Source organism: Tachypleus tridentatus, chromosome 1 (assembly GCF_004210375.1).
Source record: "Tachypleus tridentatus isolate NWPU-2018 chromosome 1, ASM421037v1, whole genome shotgun sequence".
NCBI classification, from domain to species: domain Eukaryota; kingdom Metazoa; phylum Arthropoda; class Merostomata; order Xiphosura; family Limulidae; genus Tachypleus; species Tachypleus tridentatus.
In genome coordinates, this window is record NC_134825.1 from 169,955,645 (window position 1) to 169,973,265 (window position 17,621).

General features: G+C 32.4%; 1 protein-coding gene across 1 annotated transcript; it reads left to right on the forward strand.

Annotated features, from left to right (window-relative positions):
* The first annotated feature begins 13,276 nt into the window (after positions 1-13,276).
* Positions 13,277-16,664, forward strand: LOC143230169 (uncharacterized). Its single transcript, XM_076463253.1, has 2 exons — positions 13,277-13,300; positions 15,402-16,664. Exon 2 carries the CDS (start codon positions 15,403-15,405, stop codon positions 15,847-15,849), a length of 447 nt encoding a protein of 148 aa, XP_076319368.1. The 5' UTR covers positions 13,277-13,300; position 15,402; the 3' UTR covers positions 15,850-16,664.
* Positions 16,665-17,621: the final 957 nt, after the last annotated feature.

Below are 17,621 nucleotides of genomic sequence, written 5' to 3' on the forward strand. Positions count from 1 at the left end.
TTTTATGCTGTGGCATGTTTAAAAAAATAGTTTAAATGATAAGCACTTTAGCAAGAACTATTTGGCATTTTCTTTATCTTTAATAATTTGAAATTATGTGACAATATGATAAATATTAATTTTCATTAGTATCAAGTGCTATTAACTTGATAAATATGATTTATCTAAAACCAGTACTAGTAATCTAACGTGACTTCTAAATATTATAATGTATGACAGTAATATTTTACTAGTTCAAGTTAAACGTTTGTTCCAAATAATCTTATCGTTTTAGAGAATTAAATTCAACATTTGTCGTTAGATCAACAAATAACTGTAACCTGGAAGTCACCACGTAGGAAAGTTATAAACCAAAACTTTAGTTTCATATTTCAGTTTCACGAGAAACATGATCCATAACAAGAGAAATAAATAATATCATGCAGTACACGTCTTACAAATTATAAATATAAAAAATATGAACTTAATGGTGCAATTTTTCAATTCTAACTCACTTAAAGCCATCACACAATGTCACTGGTGAACCAACCATATACTACCTTCAACTCATTCCTATTTCATACAATATTTACAATACACACATACACACCACATTAACATTACTCGCATTTACCGCGTGTTAAATTGTTACAGGCAGCGCCACCAGTGGCAAGTATATCGACACAGCCGCCATTTTGAAAGTTTCTTCGCGAAGAATGATTTGGTACAAATAGAAATACCTGAGGGTACCAATGGTTTTCTGCTCAACAAAATACCATTATTTTTACATAAAGCTTTCAATAACTAAAATAGATACCGAACTAGAAGGCTCTTCCCATTCACAAGGATCTTCAACATTCTCCTCAGTCATCTCAAATCTTCGTATGGCTTAAGCTACTTACTTGTGATTGGCTAAATAAATATCAATTTTTCGTGTTATTCCTGTCTTAGTCATTTCAAAATCATATTAATTTAAAATGTTTCATTTATTTTCAAAAGTATCCATAGATAAACTAAATAACGATGACAAGTATCTGCAAAATAATAAAAGTATATAAAAAGTTGCGCTGACCCCTCGTGGTTAAAAAAGAACAAGTGTAATGAAAAATTAATAATATAAATACAAGTAGGAATCAATATATACGTAACCTAGCTATCAATAGTAATATACGAAATTTTTCATGCTACAAAAAGTGTTAAAACAAGAAAGTTAAAACTATAAAAACAGGGTTACTTAAGATTTAATAAAATGTATGCCTGCATCAGCAAAACACTGTAATTACATTAGCCTGAAAGAAAACAAATACTTTTTTAATGTTGAGTAACTCACTTTTGACAATTTTAGTTTTCTTATTTCAATATTTTTGTAGCATTATAACCTTTTATATTACTATAACTAGCTAGCTTATGTATGTATCGAACACTCATTGTCTATATGAAATTTTTAATTATACTTGTTTGTTTAATTTTTATGAACTATAATTTTGTGCGCCAGCAATACCAAATGTGGAACACATTTATCTTCGTGATAACGAGAAACCCACCTGAAGTAAAATGTATCTCAAGACGATTGGTACAGGTATTAAAACATCACATAGAAGTAGAGAACAACGTTTCAACCTTCTTAGGTAATCTTCATCTAAGGTTAACCTGAAGATGACCTAAGAAGGTTGAAACGTTGTTCTCTACTTTATTTTAATACGTTTTAATACTCATACCAAACGTTTTGAGATACACTAATTTGATTTTATCATTCATCAGGATCTCTACAATTATGTACTTAAAGCAGTGCATCTTCCGTATTATAAACATATATATTAGTGTCTTTTCGATTCAAGAAAGGAATCGTCAGAACCCAAAAGCGATGAGTTTTGTAAGAGTATTAAGGCAATAATTAACGTTCGTCATTTTTCTGTACACTTGTCTGGGAAAATCATTTGCTTCTTTACTTAGATATAAATTCGTTGAAACTATGAAATTTTTATTCACTTCATAGACACATATACAGTGCTTTATGTGGTTTAATAAGTACAATACGTTTTAGTTTTGCTCAGCAAATACTGTGAACTTGGAATTGTTAATATTCAAACATTTTGAAAGTGGTTTTAAACAAGTAATTTTTATGGTAGCTGTTTTACTTCGTTACAATTTCTATTATTATGTACTACCAAACTTAATTTAAAAGTTATAATACTTAATTAGGTGTGAGTCTCAGTACAATACATTATTCTAGGTTAGACGCCTACAACCCCAGATCACATGCACTTAAGACAAAATTATGCTTTCATTCCAAACGTATAAATACTATGAAATGATAATCATACATATCATATTGACATAGAATTGATTTGATAAACGTTTTAAATAATTTTTAATTTAAAAATACACCAGATTATCAACGTTATCTTATAATCCGGATAATTTCAGTTTATAATTTGCAACTGTGACACAATTTTACCTCGCACCTTGGATAAGAGAACTTGGATAAGTTCGATTCTACTTTAAAAGTCAAACATTTAACATCGTGACAACTGAAACCAGATATTTTTCTCCTGAAAATCAGTGATTTATGTTTAAAGCATTTTCTCTTTCATTATATGTCTCCTGCTGGTACACCTGTAGGTCTACGGATTTACAACACTGAAATCAGAGGTTCGATTGCCCTCGATGGATTAGCAGATATACTGGTGTGGCTGTGCTACAATAAAACACACACACACATAAGCGAAAAGTGTATTTAATGAAAATGTGTTTTCTTATAGCAAAGCCACATCGAGCTATCTACCGAGTCCATCGAGCACCTAATTTTAGCGTTGTAAATCTTACTGCTGTACCAACGGGAAACATTTTCGCTTATTTTAATATAGAGAACAGAATAACAAATTCAAAAGTTGGTACACTATTTTTATTTTAACAAATCTAAAATTGCAACTTAAAAATTTAAATCAAACATTATTTTTATTCACTATACTTTTTGGTGGAACACAATGTTTTAAAGTGATATATATCTATATTTAATACTACGAGATCCCCTCGGTGGGCTCAGCAGATAGTCCGATGTGGCTTTGGTACAAAAACACACACAATACTACGAGAAAATCATAATTTTTTGTCTTTTAAATAATTTTTTTGTCTTTTCTTATAGCGCAGCCATATCAGGCTATCTGCTGAGCCACCGAGGGGAATCGAATCCCTGATTTTAGCGTCGTAAATCCGTAGACTTACCACTGTACTAGCGGGGGACAACTTAAATAATGATATGCCTTCTGTGTGTTTGAGATTATTAAAACTAATGATGGATTCAAGATTGTTTGTTTTTGAATTTCGCGCAAAGCTACTCGAAGGCTATCTGTGCCGGATTCAAGAAATATGTTGTTTATTAAGTTTCAAAAGTTGTGGTATACAGACATCATGAATTTATACATACTGCGACAATAAATGTGTAGTGTGCCTTGCAAAAGAGTTCACTCTTATAAAAACATGTTACAATTTGATGAAATACAAATGAAGTAAACAATTTTTTAAATTAAAACTTTTTAATCAAAGCTAACATTGAAAGTTAACCTGTTATGTCTACAGAAAACCTAACTTTAGCAAAACCTGCTATGAGTTTTGTAATTTATTTTTTACCTATTTTACACAATGAAATGATGTAATTTTGGCTCATTCCTCTTGACATAATTTCTTCATTTTGATCAAGTTCACTGAAGATCTTTGATGGACTGCAATCTTGAAGTTTCTCCATATATTTTATATCGGATCCAAGCCATGATTCTGATTGGGCCATTTCAGGATATTAACTTTTTCCACATGGCAAATCAAGGAACAGCTATTTTACGTTTAGTAAAAAATTTACAAGAAGGATTAATTAAGAATTATAAGACATTAGTCAGACGATACCTTGTTCAGATAGATGATTGATTTAGAGTTAAAAGACATTAAGGATAGCGTTTCAATTTCAGATCGGACCCGACAAAACGTGGTTTAATAAATGCAGGTGAAATTGTCTTAAAATTTCTGTTCGGAACCGCAACCACGAATGATTTAGATTAATTACATAAGAAAGTAGAACATCAGAGACAAGTATCTAAAGAAATAATTAATTTAATAGGAGAACAAGCGACAATAATGAATTCTTTAAATCATGCATTGGAGTTACATGATCTGGAGATTAGAAAAGTGTCTAGAGCACAAGTAAATATTACTAACGCTTTGATAATACTAGAATAAGACAGACTGAGCTTCATAAGCCAGGAATTGAAATGTTAGTTTTCAATTCTAGAATTCAGAATAACTTACAACAATTAGCATTTACAGTTGGGAATAGTAGGACTGAGTTAGCTAAGTTAGTACAAGCATTGTCTGTAGCTGCAGACAGAAAATTGAGTTCATACTTTCTACCCTGGTGTAAATTAGGGAAAGTGCTAGATAAAAGTAAAAAGAAAAGTATCTTCACACTTACAATTTGTAATTCCTACACATAGTGAAGAGATTTACATGTAAAGACAGCTGCAGTGAGGGATACACTTAGAATGTTTATAGAGATACCTTTTAAGCAACTGATAGAATATTTAAATTATATAAAATTGTATCCTTAACATTAGTATTAAACCATTCATTAACTCTAACTGTAGAAAATAATAACCCATACCTTGCAGTGTTGAGTGATCAACGTAATTACGTGGAAATAACGGGAGATATGCTAAAATGTATAGGACACATTAAAGTATGTAACCGTAGTTCAGGAATATATTCAGTGCCCACTATGACTTGTAGTTATGCAATATTTGGAGGAATTAAAGATAACTGAATTATGTAAAAAGAGAATAATTATCCCGAAACCATTTTGCTTTTATAGAACAAAGACCCCGGAAACTTGGTTGTTTAATGTAAAAGATGAACTTACCTTATCAGTAGTATGCCCTAAATCAAATATAAATCAGTTTGATTATCGAACTGAAGTAATTAAATTACATAGTGGATATCTTAGATTGGCTAGAAATTGTTCTGCTCATAGCCAAGGAGTAACATTACCCTCTAGTTTTAGAAGTAAATCTAAATACACAGGAATTCCGTTAAATATAAAGGTACCTGATTGGCAAGAGCTATTGACTATACAAGAGTCACAATTAATTCAGAACATAAACGTAGATTCAGATCTTAAAGAACTTAAATATATTAGATAAAATCCGAAATTTTCCCGCTAGAAAATAGGGTTAAGAATCAAGAATTTCAGCTACATGTAGACCCCTTTAGAGCTACAGCAGAAGGAAGTAGGTTAGATAAATGGAAGTTGACTAATTAAGTAATGATAACATTATGCTTGGTAGTAATATTAGTAAGTATAGTGTTATACACATAACATGGAAAATTAGCTTCAATGACATTTTGGAAATTAGATGGGCTGTGTAAATTCAAAATAAAATTAAACCAGAACAGGGCCAGGCAACAATAGAGAGTTGTCTTATTCAAAGGCCACTAAAGTGGTTGAATTATGTGATGATAACCCATTTGATTAGAATGTAACTTGATATCAAAATTAAATTAATTTAACCAATTGACGAGGTTAGCTGATCATAAAATGAATAAATCAAAATTATTAGAAAAATAATAGGATTTATATGAAAGAATGTTCGAGAATTCAGAAACGAAGAGTTTGAGAACCAGTGTCTGAAAAAACAAGATTAATTAACTGCAAAAAGTTATGAAATATTATCACAGAACAGTAAATTAATGACAGATAACAAGGACACTGACATTACTACATTATGACAGTGTTATTCAAGAAAAGACAACGTGAACAGAATGTTGTTGAATGATAAACCGAAGTGTGAAGTATGTATAAACTAGTGAAGTGCGTGACTAATTGATGTCTTCAGTCCGAGACGAAATCCAAGTGATTCAAAAACTGATCGTGATTCGATATGCTGTAACAAGACATAGTTAAAGCTGCATTAGAGACCCCTAAAGTCAAGTAAAATTATTCTGTTACAGGAAAACCAAGGCAGCGATAGTAGAGATAAAAGATTTTCGAATAGAAGGCAAATATTTCCTCAAGGAATTAACTATTTTCGACTGTACCACCAGTTGGACTGAGAATTATTGTTACAAAGCTCTAGTTTCGAGGTAAATAATAAAAGAAAGAATATCTAAGAAATACAGAGTGGTGTACCACCTACCTTCATACCTACACATAGAGTGGTGTACCACCTACCTTCATACAGAATGGTGTACCACATACCTTCATACCTTCATATAGAGTGGTGTACCACCTACCTTCATGGACTAATCTGGGAGGAAGGCGAATATGAATTTCCTCACGAAGTGGCAGTGTGTAAGGACGTGTGTCAAACTTAAAACAAATTGTACACAAAAGGTTTAGAAAAGAACTGTACCACTACAGAAATAGAAGTAACATGTATACCTTTGGAGAACTTTGGGTGCCCAGTATATAAGAGAATGAAGATCAATGACCTGGTAACATGTATTTACCATGCGTGTCCACATGAACATTGTGAAAAATGGAAAGCGACGCCATTATATGGGTTGATTGTCAATAGCAACGAGGCAGTATTTCAATATTTCCGACAAGAATTTCAAGGAAAGCAGAAGAAGAACATATTGATATAAAAAGAAAAAAAAACACGTGAATACATCATTGAAGTTAGTGTAATAACAATAAGTGTACTAATACTGATTTTCTTTTCTATTTTTTATTATATTTTTATGGATTTTGCTTTGTTTGTATTATGAAATAATATATAGTTAAATGGTATAGTTCAGAGTTGTGTAATTTCATATATCTTACTTTAATCAATATTAACATGAATAAAGCTTTTAATAGATGATGTGTAACTGACATAGTATTAATGAAAGAATAGTAAATGATGACCGATGTATAGATGGAAGGATGGAAACAAAGAGCTTTGATGATGAAATTTTTATCAAAGATAATTTTTCTTTTAGGAGGGAAGAGTAAGACATTGCTAGATATCTAGATGCCTCGAATAATTATTTTAGTAAACAGGAAGTAATAAAGTATAAGAAAATATGTTTATGAACCACTGATGTTTATAAAATAACGACAGTTCAAGGTAACATGCCGAGAAACTTGTCGCCGTATGATCAAATAATATTAAGTTTAAGATGAACTGGTGCTATAGAAGGTAAGAGAGGAGCCATTTAAAACGGAGATTCAGAGAAAGCCGCTAAACGGCATCCGCTAATTGTTTAAATTGGAACAGACAGACACTATCAACGTTGAAAGGAGTTATGCAAACTATTAACTGATGATGAGAAAATGTCCATTGTGTGTTTGAGTTGAAGTGAATTGACGATATTCACGTTAAAAGGGATTAAGCAAATTTGGACGTTGAAACCAAGAAAACCTTGGATGATTCACTAACAAACTTAGAAGTCCATAAACAAGAGAAAAGTCTTGATCATTTGATGACGCGTCAGTGGGAACTATTTGTAATTAACGAACGATAGAAATCACCAACAGAAAGTCAGCTGACACCATGGTACTATGCTTAGCCCAACAATTCCCCAATCAGATAGTATAAAAGGTTCTAGAACAGACGCTACAATAGACGATATCTTCAAACTTTAGCAAACACTCCGACTGATCTGAACATTCAAAATGAAGGAGAAAAGAGTTTTCTTACTGTTAGTAGAAACACCATTTCTAGTCCAAGCTCTTGTAAGTATTATAATGCCATTATTTTTAAACACTAGTAATTATGTTAGTAGAGTTAAAATGATTACTTTTGATAAACATGAATAAATTTGTTTGTTTGTTTGTTTTGGAATTTCGCACAAAGCTACTGAGGGCTATCTGTGCTAGCCGTCCCTAATTTAGCAGTTAGAGACAGGCTAGTCATCACCACCCACCGCCAACTCTTGGGCTACTCTTTTACCAACGAAAAGTGGGATTGACCGTCACATTATAACGCCCCACGGTTAGGGCGAACATGTTTGACGCGACCTTCAGATTACGAAGCGCACGTCTTAACGCGCTAGGCCATGCCAGGCCCAAACATGAATAAAGATGAATTATATATATATATATATGTCTGTGTAAATATCAATTGTTTGATGACTTAAATGAAACTGTTATTGGAAGTCTTAGTCTCAAGTATCTTTGTTTTAACCGTGAAGCCCCGCATTGGTATCTGTGTGCTCCATTCGCCCACTGCATCCGAACTTCAAATAAATATTTCATGTAAGAGCGGGTAGTGTTAGTCAAAACTCCAACGGCTAAGCCGAAACAACTGCACTCGGCCTGCTTGCAAGTCAGTCCATGACCACATTGCAGTGACTTGTGGTTTGAACAGATGCATTTACTCTAAAGTCAACTTAAACCACGTTGATCACACAGAGACTAATTTTGTAATATTTCAAATAATCTGGACTGTTTTAGGGTTGCCGTGGAAAGGGGTTTACTAACTTTTCTTTGAACATCTCACAATATCAGTGTTTTCAGCTTTCTCAGTCAGGAGTTGTCTGTCTGTTTGGAATTTCGCGCAAAGCTACACAAAGGCTATCTATACTAGCTGTCCCTAATTTAGGAGCTTAAAACTCGAGGGAAGGCAGCTGGTCATCACCACCTACCGCCAACTCTTAGGCTATTCTTTCACCAACGAATAATGGAATTGACTGTCACATTATAACGCCTCTTCGGAGGAAAGGGCGAGCACGTTTGGTGTGACGAGGATTCAAACCTTAACCACCTGCCCATGCTGGGTCAGTTTAGAAGAAATTGTGTAGTTTTAAAATGAGGTTCCATTTAAAATTTCGTGATTACAAGCTCAGACGATAATAATAGGTGGAAACTTTGCAATATACTGTATATATTTGTATTGTTAGATTATATTTACAGCATTCTCAGCTAAAACTGATTTCTGCACGAGTATTTGACAGATCCACTGTTTAATGAGAAAACTGATCAGAAAAAGTACAAAACAAATATGAATTTAATTAAATGAGTGAATTTTAAGTTGAGAAAATGAAAATATGGAGCATATTATGTAAAATGCAAAAAAACATCTTTATTAGTTAATCAAAACAAAGAGCACAACTTGTATACTTGCATTGATCATAGATTGTCACTTCCAGTGGGATCAATGAACATTCGTTATCGTTCAAGATATTTATCCAACGACTAGTTCATGTTGAAAAATAAATAGAAGTGTGTGAATCCAATAATCTTTACATAACACAAAACGTCTGATTTATTCATAATGAGTAAACCATGTTCGCCGTTTCATCCGTGGGAGCGTTATAATGTGATGGTCAATTGCACTATTCGTTGGTAAAAAAAGTAGCCCAGGAGTTGGTGATGGGTGGTGATGACTAACTGCCTCCCCTCTAGTCCTATACTGTTAAATTATGGACGGGTAGCGTAGATAGCCCTCGTGTAGCTTTGTGCGAAATTCAAAACAAACAAACATTTTTTTTTTTGTTTAGAGGGAAGATTAGAGATTAGAGGGAAGGCAGCTAGTCATCACCACCCACCGTCAACTCTGGGGCTACTCTTTTATCACTGAATATTGGGATTGATCGTCACATTATAATGCCCCCACGCCTGAAAGGGAGAGCATATTTGACGCGACTGGTATTCGAACCCGCGACCCTCCGATTACGAGTTGAACGCTTTAACCCACTTGGCCATACAGGGCATATCATGAAACGAATTTTACATTTTGCATAAGAGTATAGAATGTGATTTACTGAATGCAAAATTGTCCTTCACCGACAATAAATATTTGTTGTCCTTTGGATATTTTCAAACTTTAAAATTTTACCGAATTGCGCAAAATTTATGCTACTATATGCAAATCAGTAGGTATTAATAACTTTCGTATCACACTGTTATTTATCATTGTGTATCGTTTTTGTGTCCCCTTCCGGATTTACAAACACAAGAAACCGGGCTACGATACTTGTGGTGGGAGAGAACAGACAGCTTATTGTGTAACTTTGTGCTTAACTACAAACAAATAAAACATTATTTTTCATTGAACCATCCCACAACTCAGATTTTATGGAAGGGATTTTTTTATCATTTACAGTCAGGATTTGCCAATTATTTGGCACCGAAAAGCAAGCTTTAACTTTTATCGAATAGTGTGGCACATGATTTTACCAAATGTGAAATAATTCAGTAAAAATAAACTTTTCAAACCCTTCTTATTTATAGTTTTATTTTAAGTCTATTTTAATTTGTTGTTGTCTCACCTGCGACACTGTTCATACAGAATAAGTTTTCAAAACTAATTCAGATATTCAAAAAAATCATATGTAGATAAGAAAGAAGTTTTAAATTTTATTTTGGCTTAGCAAATCTAATGCGAAACTTTCTCTGGGGTAAAAGCAACTTTGCAGTTAGTTACAGTGTTGTATTCTATGTTATCCGAGGATCGCGGGTTCAAATCCCCATCATGTCAAACATGCTTGCCCTTTCAGCCGTGGGGGCGTTATAATTTGATGGTCAGTTTCATTATTTGTTGGTATAAAAGAGTAGCCCAAGAGTTGGCGGTAGGTGGTGATGATAGTTGCCTTTGATGTCGAGAAAACCCACTTGTATAGAAATATATGTGTAAAAACGGCTCGTTTGGGTTGAGAAAATTTTTATGTAGTGGAGCGAACAACGGTTTGACCTTCTTCGGTCATCGTCAGGTTCACAAGGAAAGAAAGAGGTAACTGACCGGAAGATGACCACATGTTTGAAAGGGGTTGTGTAACTGAGTGTCCGAATGTAGAGGGCGATGTTAGATGTTTGAATATATAATTTTATATTATTTATTTTACTATATTTAATATAGGTATAAAGGTGTTCCTTTTTTATATGGAAAAACGGCTCGTTTGGGTTGAAAAAATATTTTACATAGAAGAGCGAACAACGTTTCGACCTTCTTCGGTCATCGTCAGGTTCACCGTTCGCTCTTCTATGTAAAATATTTTCTCAACCCAAACGAGCCGTTTTGTATATAAATTCTCAACAAATGGGTTTCTCGACATCACTGAAGGTGTTCCTTTATATTGGTTTATTTTGGGTTTAAGTTGTTGTATAAGTAAGGCTTCTTTAATTTTGCGTTTGTTTATGTTTGTTTCTTTATTTAGTATTTGAGTGTTTTCTATGGTTATGTTGTGTTTATTTGACTCGCAGTGTTCGAAAACGTGTGAAGGTGACTTTTTATGTTCTTTGAATCTGGTTTCCGTTTTTCTACTTGTTTCTCCAATATAGAAGTCGTGGCAGTTATCACATTGTATTTTATAAATAATGTTGGTATGGTGTTTGTCAATGTAGTTTTTACATAGTATAGACCTCAGTTTTGTGCCTGGTTTTTGAATAAATTTGGTATTAACTGGAATGCCATATTTTGTTACTAGTTTTTGCCAAATGTTGGTTATTTGTGTGCTGATGTCGGGAATATATGGTATGCAGCAGTATATGGTTTCGTGATTTCGTTTCGTATATGATTTTTTGATTCGTGAGATATATTTACTTTTGTTGGTTGATTTTGCTTTCTGTCTAGGTGTGTGCGTATAATGTTTTCTACGGTTTGTGGAGGAAACGTATTGATGTTGATGAAGTATTGTTTTATTTTGTCTAATTCATCGTTAATTTTATCTGGTGAGCATAGTTTTATGGCTGTGTTTATTTGGTTTCTTAGTATGTTGAGTTTTTGTTTTGTTTCATGTGCTGAGTCCCAAGGAATGTATAGTCCAGTATGCATATATATTTCTCTGCAAGTGGGTTTTCTCGACATCACTGATTATTATTTCATCACAACCACAAATATAGGGCATTCCCAAACCTCATAAACCAGATTGTTCATTACGACCAATAATGTCCACATAATTCATAATCGTTTAATTACAATTTTGGTAAATACATAGCATGGGCATTCTCCAAATATGTAACATCAGCCAGCTCATTCATCAAAGACTCTATAATTTCAAATCTAATCTAAATCAACTTAATCATAAAGCCTTAATGGCCAGTTTCGATGATATATCCCTCTTTACAGAAGTTCCAACCACTGAAGCCTGCAAGATAGCTTTAGAACTCTATATCCGAGACCCTAACCCAACTATAGACATTCCCAGCAACCAATTAGCAACCCTCATAGAATTCACCACGATAAAGACAAACTTCATGTTCAACAACCACAACTATATACAAACAAATGGCCTAAGCATGGGCAACCCAGTATCACCAGTTCTAGCCAATATTTTTATGACACAAGTTGAAACACAAGCAATTAACACAGCATTACATTCACCACTATACTGGTACAGATATGTAGATGACACTGTTGCGGGATTCAGATCTACAGAACACACACTTAATTTTTTCAATCACATTAACTCTATACATCCCAACATTAACTTCACATGTGAACAGGAAGAAAGCAATCAAATATCATTTCTTAACCTCAAAATTACAAGAACCGACACACAATTTAAAACAGAAATCCACCGAAAAATAACCCATACTGGACTATACATTCCTTGGGACTCAGCACATGAAACAAAACAAAAACTCAACAATCTAAAAAATTTCATAATTTAGAAATCTCTTTTTAAACATTCTGTGCATGGGCCTGCATACAGACCTGTTAACTTTTACGAATTTACAAGTCTGCTGACGATGAAAGAGCCTCTGATAAGATAAAATTAGTAAAATGAGCTATTACCAATATATAGCTTAAGCTGTCTATCCACAGGTCACACTGAAAGGTTTATGACGTTATCTGCGCATGTTCTGTATACGTGCTGTATGACCCTCGTATTAAATGGTGCAGAGGCTTTGAGTTTGAAAATAAAGTTAACACTTACTGTCGGAATCAAGAAAACAACCTAGACTTTGGTGAGGTAAGTATTAAAAGTTGCACAAAATGTTTATGTATTTTTTTCAATTATGAAGGGATCAGCTCCGTGCTATATCAAAATCTGCTGAACGGGAAGGCTAGTACAAGTACTGTTTATTGCCTTAGTTGGTTAGTAGTGGTAGAAACTTGAAACCTGTATGAAACACTTAAGTTTATGTAGAATTAAATTACTAAGTCATGTTAATTATGAATATGGTACCAGTGTTAAATAGTGAAAATATATATTTTCAGTAGAAATATCTCATTCAGTACTGTTATTATATTTATAACACCACGAGAAACTAACTGGGAACGTAATAAATGTTTATGTTATAATAATGGCTTCTTGTAAGTGGTATTATGTTTTTCCAGTATTAAAGAATTATAAGTCAAAAACATCTTGTGTGACATGATGGACTTAGAACTTTTAAGATATGGACTTGGTAGGTGAAAAAGAAAGTTTTTATTCTGATAATGTCAGTAAATATAGAGTAATACGATTTTGTTTTAACAAATTTATTTATATCTTAATATAATGTCAAATTTAATCTGTGTCAAATTTAAAAGCAGCTATAAAATAAGAACAAACTACTGATAATAACCAGAAAAGGCAAAGGTAAACAACATTTTAAGAAATTAAATTTTTTCGTATATCACAGTGAAACATAAGGGCAGAGCATAAAAGTGAGAGGTAATACACACACACGTGTATATATTGGCAAAGCTGTGCAGCAATATGACCTCTTATAGTTTGTGGTCAAAGGAATTTGTTACTTCAATTCACTGTTAACCATTATCAGACTTGCTATTCATTAAGGTAATTAGATTTTGTTTTTTTAGACAATTAAAATTTTATAGATGTGCAGTGCAAAGGCTTTTAACTGCCAACAATTGTGCCATTATCAAAATTTTAGAATAGCATAAAACCACATTTCATGTATCTTGCAATTACATCAAGCATGTTTCAATATAAATGTAGATGTTATTTTGTTCTTCCAGTGAATTTGAGTATTTTTGTGGTAACTGATGGCATTATGCAACTGTAACTTAACTTGCTAATCTTTGTACGTGCCAATGAATTTAACTTGTTGAAGACCTATACTGGTATATTTAATATTTTAACATAATTCTAATACATTGGAGAAAATATTATTGGCTGACACAGAACTGTAGTTTGATATAAAGAAACAAAATATAAGACATATTTGAAATGCTTGGTGAGCCAAGATAGGTGTAATAATAGTAAGCATGTACTAAATGTTTCAGAATCTTCAAAATTCTGTCTTCATTAATCTTTATGTACAACACTGGAAGACAGAATTCTGAAGATTATGAAACATTTAATACATGCTTACTATTATTACATTCCTATCTTGGCTCACTACAAGGATACATTTCTAACTATGTCTTATATTTTGTTTCTTTTTAATAAATGCTTTCTATTATTATGTCTGTATTTTGCATTATTATTAAGTTGCATTTTACAAAACACAAACCGATTATTAAGTGTATCTGTAAGATTTTAGCTTAATACAAACTATAGAGTTAGATATACTAACTTCATATTGTGCAGTTGTCTTAGTGTAAAATCTGTAAGATTTTTAGCTTAATACAAACTATAGAGCTAGATATACTAACTTCATATTGTGCAGTTGTCTTAGCGTAAAATCAGTGTTTAAACATAATACACAAGACGTTTATAATTTTATCACTTTACTATCCATATTGTTTTGTTTTGAAAAATGTCAAAATGTTTGTGAGTTTCAACATTCTCCATAGATTTAATATCTTAATATTTTTCTTTTGCGTAAGAAGGTGAATTTCACTTAGAATGCAAGGTTTTGATAGAAATACATAACCCGTCAGCTTATTTGATCAAAATTGTAAGGCTTTTACATTATAATTATTTTTCTTATTTAAATAAACCTCCAAATTTCCCTCATTATACACATTATATATATCCATTATATGTTTTCACATTTGCAGATGGTTTAGTACTACAGAAAGTAATAACAATAAATATATAAAGAAAGATAGACAAATGTAAATTGATGGCCACTATTGTTTTTTATGGAGTGCCAGATTCTTAAAACATAAAATCCAGAAGTATTTATAATAACATAAACTGAGTATTCAGCTCTTGTGTGCCCGACTTCAGACACCTTGAAGCTGCAGATGATTACAAAAGTGAAAATCAAATCCAAGTGTTTGACCTTATAAAAGTTGTTAGTGGGTTGTGCTGACTAATTGCTTTTCCTCGTGTAGCATTGCACAATATTTAACAACAGAATGAGATAGTTTCCTTCGTTGGCTAAATTAGTTATGGTTGCATTAAAACATAATCTTAAAAACAATTTCTTGACACATACAATAATATATGTATTGTCTTAATGAGCAATGGGAAATTTTTGGATATAACCCAAAGAACATGTTGTACAATAAAATTAAAAGACATAAATGTAGCTTTAAGGTTTTTTTTTTTTAGGTATTATGTCACTGGCTGAAGATACAACATCCTTAAATAAATTTTGTTTTTCCAAACAGTATGGATAGTGGACAGGTCAGTTTAGATGAACAAGCTGTAGCTGAACTACAACAAGAAGCTAAACGAGGTGCAGCTAGAGCTGAGTTGGTAGGTGCTTTAGGTTGGAAAAAGCCAACAGGAATGAAACTGAACAAAATATTTCTCCACAACACTATATTAAGTACAGTGCGAGGACCTGGTATGAAAAAAAAAATTGAACCACATGATCAAGTAACAGTTCGAAGCGAGTCTAAGCAAAGTCAGAACTATCAAAGGAAAGTAGTGAGTGGAGACATATCACACCAGAAATTACCTTTAATAAATAAAAAGCATCAACCAGGTCATGCAGAAAAACTGCAAAAATCAAAAATTCAGCAATCTCCAGTTAGTGCTAGTACTAAACTATTAAACAGAGCCCAAAAGCTAAGAAAAGAAAAGTCTAAAAATAACTGTGGATCTAGAACTTAATGAGTTTCATCGACTGTTTATTAATATAAAGAAACTGCATTTAACAGATTTTGTAATTTTGACAAGTACACATTTATTATTTGTAAGTACTGTGTAGTTTCTTATTTGTTTGTAAAAATAGATAACGTGGTGTTAAATTTTGTCAAAAGGTGACATAACTCGTGTATGTGTACTTGTGTTTCGAGTGCCAATAAGACAAAAGTTGTAAACCTTTTTCCCATGTTGTACGTGAATTAAATAATACTCGTATTATTTACTTAGCATATAAAATTTTGTTTTATAGGAGTTTCAGACATGGAAGATTGCACTACATTTTAAATTTTGTGGATTACATTGCTCTTAAGGTTAGAATGGACAACACTTTGGGTGTAATGATGGCCTGAGCACAAATGGAAAGTAATCCACCCTATAGTTCATTAAGAAACCTACCATAAAATGTAAATTATCTAATGTCATTGCCATTTAAGATAGTTCTGGAATCTGATACTGAGCATGATTGTTAATAAACACTAATGACTGGTGTGTGTGTGGTACTGTAATAAGTTTGTAAAGTAGCTAAGGAAGAAACTTTATAAACTTTGTAAGGGAGTTTTGCTAGTAAGTGTATAACTGACTTTTCTATGATAAACTCTTGACAGATTTGAAAATTACATTTTTTAATAACTTCAATTGGATATTTTTATGCGAGGAAATGTTTTTTTTCTAGTCCCACTTTTTGTGGTACTATGAATAATGATGCAAGTACCTTTGACAAACTTACTTTAGAAGTACAATATCATAGAACTATTAAATAAATGTTTAGTTGATGAATAAAATGTTTTTGAATTTGTTATTTCAGTTTTTAATGTTGTCTAAGAGAAACGTGGTTTTATTACAATCTTCAAAATACTGCTGTGAAAAATGAATCTGAAGTTGATTTGTATGAAATGAAAATTACTCAACCTTGTGTTAGTATATATACTTTATTATGATAATTCTTGATGATGAGAAAATTCACTTGTAGAGAAAATTTATATATTTAACAACAGCTGGTATGGGTAGAGAAAGCACTGATGGAGGAGCGAACAAAGTTTCGACCTTCTTCGGTCATCATCAGGTTCACAAAGAAAAAAAAGGTTACTGACTGGTAGCTGACCACAGGACCCTTTCTTTTTTTGTGAATCTGATGATGACTGAAGAAGGTCAAACGCTCGCTCCTCCATCAGTGCTTTCTCTACCCATACCAGCCGTTGTTAAACATATAACTTTTTATTATGATGTGTATTTAGCTCAGTTAAGTTTCAGTTACGAAATTAATAATGTACATTTGTTTTATAACTCATAAGATGTAAAACATAATTAAAAAGTTTTTTGAGCTGACCAGAGGTCTGTTTTAGAATTTTCATTTTAGACACAAATGATAAGTCAAGATTTCTGTAAACCTGTATATCTAATTAGAGGTATCATAGTGCCTTACGTAACATAACTTATTGTATTTAGGTCTGTTAATGATTTCATGATACAGAATTTTAACAGCGAGAGCAGTATCACAGAGTTATAAAAGTGTAACTACTTTAATTTAATTATGCGTTAACTTCTTATGTTTCCAAACAGACATTAATATTTCTAGTAAATTCAATAAATACTACCCCGATCATTTCAGGTTTGACATCCTAATTATTTGATTTGTAAATGTAATTTTTCTGAGGTGTTTTACTATGTAAATTTACTCTGTGATGAGCTGGTATCTAGCTTAACATTGTTTCTGGATTATTGTGATTAATAGTATTTTT